The sequence below is a fragment of the Micropterus dolomieu genome, linkage group LG22 (assembly GCF_021292245.1).
Source record: "Micropterus dolomieu isolate WLL.071019.BEF.003 ecotype Adirondacks linkage group LG22, ASM2129224v1, whole genome shotgun sequence".
In the NCBI taxonomy this organism is placed as follows: Eukaryota; Metazoa; Chordata; class Actinopteri; order Centrarchiformes; family Centrarchidae; genus Micropterus; species Micropterus dolomieu.
The window spans coordinates 27620173-27631402 of NC_060171.1; the positions used below are offsets into that span (position 1 = coordinate 27620173).

Consider the following 11230-nt stretch of genomic DNA (forward strand, 5'->3'; position numbering starts at 1 on the left):
GAATTTTAAAGTCAATTCTAAAACATACTGGGAGCCAGTGTAATGAAGCTAAAATAGGAGTAATGTGGTCATATTTCTTTGTTCTGGTTAAAAGCCTCAATGGTGAGAAAAGCAGCGCTAAGGTCCAGGAATACCAGGACTGAGCACAATCATCAGCAGACATTAAAAGGTCATTGGCAGTCTCAGTGCTGTGGTACTTCCTGAAACCAGATTGAAACTTTTCAAATATTTTGTTATTTTCCAGTACAGTGAGCAGCTGTTTGGACACAATTCTTTCTAGAATCTTTGCAATAAAAGGCAGTTTTGAAATTGGTCTAAAATTATGTGGGAGGGAACCAGGTTTCTTTAAAAGTGGGTTCACGCAAGCCGTTTTAAAATAATCAGGGACACAACCAGTAGATAGGAAGCTGTTGAAAACAGAGATCAAATGGGGCCCAACAGAATCTATTACTTTCAGTAAAAACTTTGTAGGTATTACATCAAGTGGGCTGGAGGACACTCTCATTTGTGATACTGTTTTTAAAAGCTCAGACAAGTCGATGGGATAAAACTGGTTAAAACTCTCTTGTTGCTGTTGAGTAAGAGTCCACGGGGGTAATATAGGCTCTGATTGACACCACCTTATTGGTAAAATAAGATAAAAACAATTCACAGTCATCATTACTTCCAGCTGAGGCACAAGGAGGGGTTGGGTTTACCAGCTGATCCACAGTCTTAAACAGAAACCTGGGATTGTGTTTATGTGTAGTAATGAGTTCAGAAAAAGTGTGTTCTCACATCCTTAACCATGTTATTGTAGTTAATTAATAAATCCTTCAGACAATAGACGTGAATACAGTAGGGACACAGGCTTGAAGGCTATACGGGAATACAGGAGTTTGTATTGTGATTATTGTAGCAGTATTATTTCTCAGCGCATGTTAATAAGGTCCAGTAATTACAGGGGTCTATTTCTTGTGGACCACCACAGTGGCATGTCCCTTCACGTTCTTCAGCCTGTCAGAGTCAAAGTCCACCAGGAGCTTCCTCACCCCGGCCCGCATGGGTGAGAACGAGAGTTTTGCAGACACCTTCTGGCCTGGCAATATATCACCACTAAAAAAAGAAAAGAAAGAGAGAGAAAAATTAATACTTGAGTTTTATTTTACTTCATTTTTGAGGTCCTGCCAGGAAATTAAAGTATTGGACATTTTGATGTGTTGTTGCTGATCCTCAGGGGACCATGAATAGTTTATAAATAGCTTGTTTCACTCTGGACGTGTTAGACAACAAGGCGGACTGATCAAACAGTCTTACCTTGCCTGTCATTGTCTCGTAGTGAAGGTGGATGACTCAGTACTTACTTAACATTGATCTTAGTGGCAGACAGTAGGCCGGCCCCCTCCACAGTGAAAACACCACCCTTCAGAGGAACTGGTAGAGGATTGGTGAAGGAGAAGTTGGCTGTCACTTGTTTCTGTACAGTAACCCTCCCAGGCACCTGAAAGAAAGAGGAGACTGCTCTAAGTTCTATGGGACTATATAAAGGTACAAATCACAGCGTAGGACACCATGCTTTCCAGTCCTAAAACACAAAACATCAAAAGGCTTCCACTAGACAGGAAAAGTAGTACCACAGAGCCACAGCAACTGAACATAGGAACTAACTATGTCTGTTTTGATTTTTTTACTGCTTCTTAAGAACGGTAAAGAGAAGGATTTAAATTTTATTACAAATTTCACATTTAAGGAAACAACAACACGAGCCTTTGTGATATCTGGAAATACTACCCACAGAACAGGGAGGAACAGCACACACAGCAGACAAACTAAATTTAGACCCTGTTTCCTTGAGTCAAAATGCAGGTACGGTTCCTGTATTCCTAAAATGGGTCCTGGGCTCCTTGAAAAGTTAATACAGCCTGGTGTGATGTTACACAAACTTAAACCAGGCATTGTCACAGCGGGACAATTTAAAAGCTACAATCATTTTGATGTTAAATAACAAAACAGCTGAAAACTGCAGTGATTATTAATTATTTTTATCCCCATGATTGTCATTTTCTTCAACACTGAGACAACAACCTCTAGGAATAATGTGTGGGATGTTTCTCATGTACACTAGTCTGCTAGCTCCATTTATTTAAACTGAGATTGACTGAGCACCTGCATACTTATATAGTCCATAGTTTTATTCTAACCAATCCTCCTTTTTTTTAGACAGCCCAAAAAAGATGCTTTCCAACCATAAAAATGCGTTCATGGTCCAACTATGACCTCTGGGCGTGCCCACCTGTACGAGCAGTTCAGGCAGGCTCAGTGAGATGTTGGCTATTGTCATGATGGGTTCGTTCTCCTCTGGAGCCTTTAAGAGCGCTTTCACCCTGATCAGATGATGCTCAGAGACACACTTGACATAGTCGTCATAGTGCAGACGCAGCACTTCATTGTGGGCTGAAAACACACACCACACACACACACACACACACACACACACACACACACACACACACACACACACACACACACACACACACATGCAGCATTAAACAGAAAAAATGATACATCATGCTGCTGCAAAATAGGGAGAACAGGATGTGTGTAGGTAAGACACAGCAGCACTGTTGTTTTACAGTATGTCTACACACCAGAGGCCTTTGTGTGTTTATTTGAGCTACTAACCTTTGTGAGCTGGAACTGTTACACTGACCGTTTGTCTCTTGCACTCCTCTAGGTGGAGAGAATTGTAAGTTACCGCCATGGCCACCATGGTCAGCTGAGCATGAGTGTCTCTGCCTCCTTCATTCCTCACCTGGAGACAGAAAAGATTCATCATCACTGAATTTACAGAAACAGATACAGACTACACTCAGAAAGCAGCAGCCCCAGATTCACTGTGTGTGGAATAACTTCACCAGGTCTGAGCCCTCCATACCTTAACAATCACATCAAAGTCTGTCCCAAATACAGGTTTAGCATGCTTGATTGACAGCTGCAGTTGTCCTGGTTCTGCTTTCTTATTGGTCAGCACTGTGACCCGGTGTCCTGCTTTCTCGTACACCTCTCTTTCCTTCTTGGAGCCTGTGGAGAAGATGTTGGGTATGTGTCAGTAAATTCTACACATGAGCCTAAACAGATGTTTAACAGTTTAGCATCACAGCGTTACATAATGCTGCAGCTTCGGAGCATCCATCAGTTACATTATCAGTCAATGTTTATTTCATACACTGTATGTTATAGTCAATAATGGTTTATTATTATGGCTGCTTTAAACTTCTGCAATCATTATTCTGTCTACTCCTGTGTCTAAGACTTTCCAGCTAACCTTCAGGATATTTGTAGTGTAGAGTGACATCTTCTCTGTGGTCACCGTGAACACTTTTGGTGCTGATGTTCTTCCCCACACTCTCCTGGTCCACTCTGATCTGTAGCAATAATGATGTTCATCATTATCATTAAGTATTTTTGATTCTTAAAGATGGTTCTGTTTAACTTGAGAAAATAGGAATCTCAACAACAAATCTGATTTTATTTTAACCAAAATAATCTATCTCTGCCTGAGTCCTGTTTTTGAAGAACTGAAATCAGTCAAAACTAAAGTCAGTCACCTTCTGCCGTTGGCCATTTTGTTTGACGATCCAGTAGATGATGTCAGCGTTGACCTCAGCGAATACAAATGGAGCGTCGTACTTTATTCCTAGATTTCCCTCCTTGATGGCAGTCACCGGACACGGACCACAGCAAAATTCACCTGAAGGGCAAAAGTTGTGCATCATTGGATAGTTGCTGACAGAAATCAAGCTTCAGATTTTTTAGTTTAATTACAGCCCGATAGGAAACATCAACCAGCTTTGAATCCAAAGTGTCACAATTATATGATACCAAAGAAAGCCAGCAGTGCCACTCCTGAGAACAGTTTATAGGGACAACGGGTAGGATGAACATTTTTTAGTTTTCACTGTGGATAAGGCGAGAAATGTCTTGTAAAACATGGCAAGACAGATAAGTACAAGAAAGAGGTGAATAACAGAGATTAAGCAGGAATGAGGAATGTACCATCACTCCGTTCTTGAGGGGTGGAGTCCAAAACCTGCCAGCCGTCATTTGCTTTGGGGAGATCGTCTCTCCTCATCCAGGACTCGACCCAACAGTGGAAGTTCCTGAAATCAGAGAGGAGACGAGAGAAAAGGCACCACATTACAATAGATAATGTAATGTCTGCTGCAAAATGTGTGTGTGTGTGTGTGTGTTCCTACCAGCTACTGTCTTGTCTGTCTTTTCCGTCTATGTGCTCCAGACTTTCAGTCAGCAGGAAATCTAAAGAGAGGTTTCCATCGACATCATGGGCTGAAGAGAAGTTGGTGATGAGGCGTGTTGGGATTCCCAGACAGCGCAGCACTGTGACGATAACACACCTTCAGACTGGGACCATTCATTCCTTTGTTCCTACCTACTTTTCTTTATTTCCTTTCCTTTTTTTAAATTTGGCTTTAGTCTGCTGATACTGAGGTTTTAGAGTATTGGACACACACTTTATGCTAAGCTAAGTTAGCTGGCTGCAGCTACATATTTACCATAAAGATATGAGAGCGGTATCAGTCTTCATGGCTAACTGAATGAGTGAATGAGCATATTTCCTAAAATGTTTAATTAGTCCTTTAAATACTTATATAGTATATCTACTCCCAAAACACTTGATTTTTCTGATCTTCATAACTATTACGCTTTGGGATCCTTGAATCATGCAGCAGTGAAATCGGTGAACACCTCACCTGTGCAGGCGACGCCAGCAAACACCCAGCACTGGCCATATTTGACTGCACTCGTCCCGGCCTCGCTCCACTGTTGGAGGATCGGCACGCTGCCGGTCCATCGATGCGGTGCGACTCCGTCAGAGTATGGCTCGTGCCAGCGACCGCGCAACACACCCCTGTCATCATTAGAGTTCACCTGGACAGGTGGAGACAACAAGTCGAGGAGACATCTTTACAGCTGTGATTCACTGCATGACAAAATGTGTATAGGATCGAAAATGTAGGGATCATTTGTCTATCAAACAGTAAGGCAAGTATTATGACAACGCCTTCCTGTAGTTTCTAGTGATGAAGATTCAATTTCTATGTTGAGTTTCCTGGGAAAGACCTACCTAGGACTCCAGGTTGAATGGAAAGCTTTCATGAACTGCACATTGGTTGGATCACTAAAGTATCATATTTGTTAACCTTGGACAGAGAAAACTAAATGCAAGTGTTTATTTCTTGAACTGTTGTTAAACTGTCAGTATTGTTTCAGCAGCGAGTAGAAGAGATCATCACCATTGCAGTTATTATCCTGCTGACATAGACGGGGTCAGATCTGCGCTCAATGTCCATCTCAGAGTTTTTCAAGGCTTCCTTGGAGTTGTCCAAGACTTCAAAACAGATGTCCATCACATAGTCCTCAAACTAAGAGAGAGACAGAGAGTAACAGAGAGATGGAGAGAAAACATGAGAAGGACCAAAGAAAAGAAAAGCTTGGGTGTGGACCAGGAGAGGTTTCTCAACCTTTTTAAAATCATTTTTTTTCAAATCACATTTGTTTCTCATTAGTGTGTCTGTTACACCACCAGCTGTCTGTCTATCTGCCATGTTTGCCTGCCTGTTTGTCTTCCTCTCTGCCCTCCCAGTGAGCTGTGAAGGGACAAGCCCTTGTTTGTGTGGTTTGGTTACATTCTGACACCTTCCGTCCAGAAGTTTCCTCCGTCCGCCAACCAGATTTCCTGATCCAGCCAAAGCCCCCGAGTCTCCGCTGTCACACTGATGTGACAATTCACACAGGCCACCTACCGGCCTGACAGACACAGACATACATAACCCATTCACACAATGTGTGTGTGCGCGCGTGCGTGTGTGTGATTTACCTGTCCAAAATTCCAGGGAAGACTGTTTATATTATCCCAGGATCCCATGTAAATGATTCCATCTTCATTCATTACATACTCTTGGAGCAGACTCTCATCAGGGAGGTACACCGCATCATCTGGTACACACACACACACAAAAAAAAGAGTGTCATCATGTCAATGGAATAACAAACATTAACATTCAACACAGATCACAATGAATGCAGACGTTTTGTTTCCTGATTAGATGCTCTATATTAGAAACTTGGCAACAACATCAATTCAGAATATGGTATTTTTTGATGATGTTGGTGGAAAATATCAGAATGGCAATGCTTAAGTCTCCCATAAATGCTGTCAGGCTGATATGTGGTGATGGGGACCTGTCATGGATGCCCCAAACAGGTGAGGGGATAAGGGTAGAAACTCCTGCTGAGTAATGGAGATAACACATCCAGTTTGTTTTGCTTTTTGTTTCTGCTGAGTGACTGAATCAATTCACATGTTCGATTGAGGAGCTGCGTGATTAAGTTTAAAAGCTGCAGTACGTGAATGTGCTTAGTCTGACCTTGGAGTCTTGGAGAAAGCACATAGCAGAGTGTGTGTGTGCATGTGGCTTTATGATTTACCTTTGCACCAAGGGTTAAAGAGCAGATGGAAACTATTTTTGTCGGTCCTCTCTACAATGCGTCCGTCTGGTGACATCATCAACACAGCCAGATGGTACTGGCCAATGATGGCGTCTGCTGGACTGTGCAGAGTCAGCAGCATTTCATCCTGTGCTGCATGTTGGCTAAACCACCATTTGGCTCCGGCCCCATGCTCTTTCTGAACCTTGATCAACACCTTGTCTGTCTTACCTGAAGAAAAAAAGGTTTTAGAATTTATAAAATGGACTGCTGTACCATTCATTCATCTTGTTGCTGTTTATCTGAGGCAGCATCCCAAATCAGCATAGCACGAAGGACAGGTAATATGCTCCTTCATTATAATGAACAAAGGCAATGAAGTGATACTTCCCTTGAACGTGAACTAGTTGAAACCTGTTTGAATGTAGTCAGTGTGCGAGCTATACCTTGGTTTTCATGGGAGCTTACTTTTTTTTTTACGGAGGGGAGTGATAAAGCATGTTGGGACGAAACATGTTAAAGGGGGTCCATTAAGATCCACAAAATTGAGCCATGAGAGCTGTCTTCAAGCAACCCATTGTGAGTTTCGCTGTCAGTATCTTTAATGGCAGACAACTCCCTCTCACACTCCCTCCCTCTCACAGATGAGGTGGGAAGGTACTTCCTGCTTGCTGTCCAAAGTGTCCTTTACCTTAAATTAATTATGGGAATCATAGCCTAATTTTAAGCATGATCCCTGATAATGAAGATACAAAAACTGAAGATACAGATGGGACCCCCATTTCACAAATCATGTTTTTAGGGGAACTTATGTCTTTTTAAGAGGAGGCTAGGTACCCCTGGCTCCCCTGTAATTCGCAATCTGAATGTAGTACAGAACCAAGACATCTGAAATCATCTAAAATTATGATTTTTTTAAAATAAATACACTCTATTTTACATGTAGGTGTGAAAGTTAATGCTAAATTGTGTTAGTTAGCATGATGTGTGAAACGTGGATTTGAGTGTTGGGAATGAAGCTAACCTCCTTGCCTAGTCTTGTCACCTACAATTGCACATATTTGCTAGCCTCATTGTTCTGCTGTAGCTACAAAGTGGTATCTTGTAAAAGTGTCAAGTTATCCAAAGTTTAAGAGTATGGTGCTTATTTGGAAGAGAATTGGACACTCCAGTCCACAGGTCACGGACAGGCTGAAAAGTTATCGTAGAAGGATCTTACTGACTAGAACTTACTGAAGTTCTTCTTATGTCTAACTCATATTATTATGTCTAACTCATTCTTACTGAATAAGTAAAGCAATTATTTTTGCTTTAGTCAGAATGTCAGTACAGAAACATAATAGAGCAGTGTATAATGGTACACACATGCATCACAGCATCTTCCAAGTAAGGCTGCACTCACCAAGTTGCAGGACCAGTTCCAGGTGATGTTTGGGGGGAAAAGAGTCAGAGAACTGCAAAGTTATGGAGAAGGGTTGACCCCTGCGGACTATCAGGCGCTCCCGATCAATCTCCCTGGTGCGATGAGCCAAGTTGTTTTCATGACTTCTCAGATCCACATCAATAATCAAACCTGACAGGAGACAAAGTTCAACCATCAGTCTGCAATAAACTCTTGTTGCTAAGTGAAATATTAGCAGTGATGGAAGAGTTTCACTTTAGTTGTGACATTACTGCCAGATAGGTGCATTGTGGTTACAAGTCACAAGTTGAACTTGATGATCAAGTTGTCGGCTTCAATTCATGTATTCTCTTTAAATGAATAGTTCACCATTTTAGGAAAAAAACTTAAATTAACAATTTAAAAACAACTCTGCACAGTAATGAATATGAAGCTACAGCTTGGAGACAGTTAGCTTAGCTTAGCATAAAGTATGGAAATAGGCCAGCTGGCCTGGCTCCTGACAAAGGTAACAAATGAGCTGGTAGGGAGATTGTGTTTTCCTTGGAGAACAAGCAAGGTAGTTGTTTCCAGTCTTAATGCTAAGCTAAGCTAACCATCTCCTCGCTGTGAATTCAAATTTACTGTATGTGCATTTCCCAAGATGTTGAACTCTTCCTTTTGATAAAATTTCACAAAAGTGCAACAATTATATTTACAAAATACCATAAATGTAGCTCACTAAATATATTGTAGCATAACTGTGGTGTATCCAGGCTGCCAAAGAAATTGTTTATATTCTGTTTTTTTGTGAAACGTTGTCTCGTTTGGCCAGCTGGATCCCTGCCCTAGCTATGGGCTTGTATTAGTTGCAGGAATTAGGCTGGGTCACATCACACCAAGTGTCGAGTCATACATCAGCACATTTTTCAAACACATCATGCTCTCCAATTATGTTTGTAATGCGGTAAAAAAATGTGGTGATAGATAGATAGAGAGATAGCAAATCACTTACCCTTGTTGTTGGCCATGGCAGATCTTCTTCCTATTAAAGTCTATTAAAATGTTGCTCCGAGTGTCCTCAAGTGTCTTTACACTTTTCTTTTCACACTCAGTGTCCATCACAGTCCTGTATTTATGCAGCAAAACCTGGCCCTCCCACCTCTCTGACACACACACTCACCCACTCACTCCACCTCAACTCCCTTAGTGACCTCTGACATCACTTGTGTGTGTTTGAGGTTTGTGACTGACTGTTCACTCTTTGAGACAGAGAGGGGTCTTTGTTGCTGTATACGTGTATACGTTGAAGTGTACATGTATATGTTTGGGAGTGAGCATGTCAAGGTCTGTGACATTGAGTGCAGTCAGTAGAGAAGTAACATCCAGTCACTTCTTTACTTGTCAAACTCTTTGTAGGGTAAATGTGATAGTGGGCTCCAGTCGTTACACAAGAGCAATTTGGGCAATTAGCAAACGTCCCAAATTTCCCACATCAATGCTCAGCTGTTTTAGAAAAGATAGAGGTAGATGATTCTCGTCTCAGTCATATGCTCATTATAAGAAACAGAAATGAATAAAGCAAATTCAACATGAGTGGTGAACGAAGTACACAAATCCTGTACTAGAGTAAGGTAACAGTAGAAGTCTTCAATTTTTGATTTCTGTCTGAGTCACAGTACAAAAGTACCAGCTTTTAAGAATACCTAAGCATCAAAAGGAAAAAGTACTATTAGTATGGATGTTTGTCAGTGGTTGCTGACATGACAAGCAGTATTTAATAATACAGTAGACGAACGTTCCTATTTATGAAAAGATGGCATTCGTTATAAACAGCTTACTCTTTCAATAATAATTCAAGTTACTCAGTTATATGTGTGTGTGTGTGTCAGTGGTAGATGAAGTATTAAGATCCTTTACTTAAGTAAAAGTACTAATACTACACTGTAAAAATACTTACAATTAAAAGCATTGAAAATGTAAAAGTATGTATGATCAGGAAAATGTAGCCAAAGTATTAAAAATACTCACTGCAGAAAGAAACAGTTCCTGTGACTGTGATAGTATTATATATTAAATTATTATGATTACTCATGCATAATGTAAAAACAAGATTTTACTGTTGTAATTGTTGAGTGGGAGCTCAAATATTACATTAGTTATTAGGAGTGCGACTAATGATCATTTTCATTATGGATTAATCTGCTGATTATTTTCTCTATTAATCATTTGAAATTCTAAAAAATAGTGACAAATGCTGTCACAATTACCCAGAGCCCAAAGTGACACTTTCACAATGCTGCCTTTGTCTAACTAACAGTAAAAAGCTCAAAATTATTACAAATAAATTTAAATAATTAAAAGGAAAAGCACCTTCACATTTGTGAAGGTAGTACCATAAAATGTTTTCTACATGAAAAATGTCTTAAACAATCAAAGTTGTTGCCAGTTCATTTCTGTGATTATTATTTCTAATAATTATGTCAGCTGCACTTCTACAAAATGTTGAGTAGTTTAACTTATAACAAAACATATTTTAGTCTTTGGTATAAAAAATTTAATCTGAAAAGTAATTAGTGACTAAATCTGTCAGAGAAATGTAGTGAAGTAAAAAGTACAATACCACCCCACACTCAAACTCGCAACACCCAGAAGTGTTGAAATTTGTTTTTGCAACAACCAGAAGTGTTGAAAACAAATTTCAACACTTCTGGGTGTTGCAAGTTTGACTCAATTAGAAATTTCCTCTATTTCATCACAATTTTTTAAGTTATTTCATGAAAGTGATTCTGAGTTATGTTGATCTTCAGTCATTTAAAATAAGCTGTCGATAAAATCTAATTGTGTTTTCTTGTATATATCCACTCACCTAAAGGATTATTAGGAACACCTGTTCAATTTCTCATTAATGCAATTATCTAATCAACCAATCACATGGCAGTTGCTTCAATGCATTTAGGGGTGTGGTCCTGGTCAAGACAATCTCCTGAACTCCAAACTGAATGTCAGAATGGGAAAGAAAGGTGATTTAAGCAATTTTGAGCGTGGCATGGTTGTAGGTGCCAGACGGGCCGGTCTGAGTATTTCCCAATCTGCTCAGTTACTGGGATTTTCATGCACAACCATTTCTAGGGTTTACAAAGAATGGTGTGAAAAGGGAAAAACATCCAGTATGTGGCAGTCCTGTGGGCGAAAATGCCTTGTTGATGCTAGAGGTCAGAGGAGAATGGGCCGACTGATTCAAGCTGATAGAAGAGCAACTTTGACTGAAATAACCACTCGTTACAACCGAGGTATGCAGCAAAGCATTTGTGAAGCCACAACACGCACAACCTTGAGGCGGATGGGCTACAACAGCAG

The 11230-nt window shown here is 40.4% G+C and overlaps 1 protein-coding gene across 1 annotated transcript; it reads right to left on the minus strand.

Moving 5' to 3' along the window:
• Nucleotides 1–459: 459 nt before the first annotated feature.
• Nucleotides 460–8990, minus strand: tgm2l (transglutaminase 2, like). The gene is made up of 15 exons (XM_046038030.1): nucleotides 8886–8990; nucleotides 7892–8062; nucleotides 6490–6720; nucleotides 5879–5997; nucleotides 5295–5423; nucleotides 4752–4929; nucleotides 4236–4377; nucleotides 4036–4139; nucleotides 3588–3730; nucleotides 3305–3404; nucleotides 2915–3060; nucleotides 2662–2791; nucleotides 2273–2433; nucleotides 1344–1480; nucleotides 460–1095 (listed from the first exon to the last, which is right to left on the minus strand). The coding sequence occupies exons 1-15, from the start codon at nucleotides 8899–8901 to the stop codon at nucleotides 948–950; spliced, it is 2055 nt and encodes a 684-aa protein (XP_045893986.1). The 5' UTR covers nucleotides 8902–8990; the 3' UTR covers nucleotides 460–947.
• Between the last annotated feature and the right edge of the window lie 2240 nt (nucleotides 8991–11230).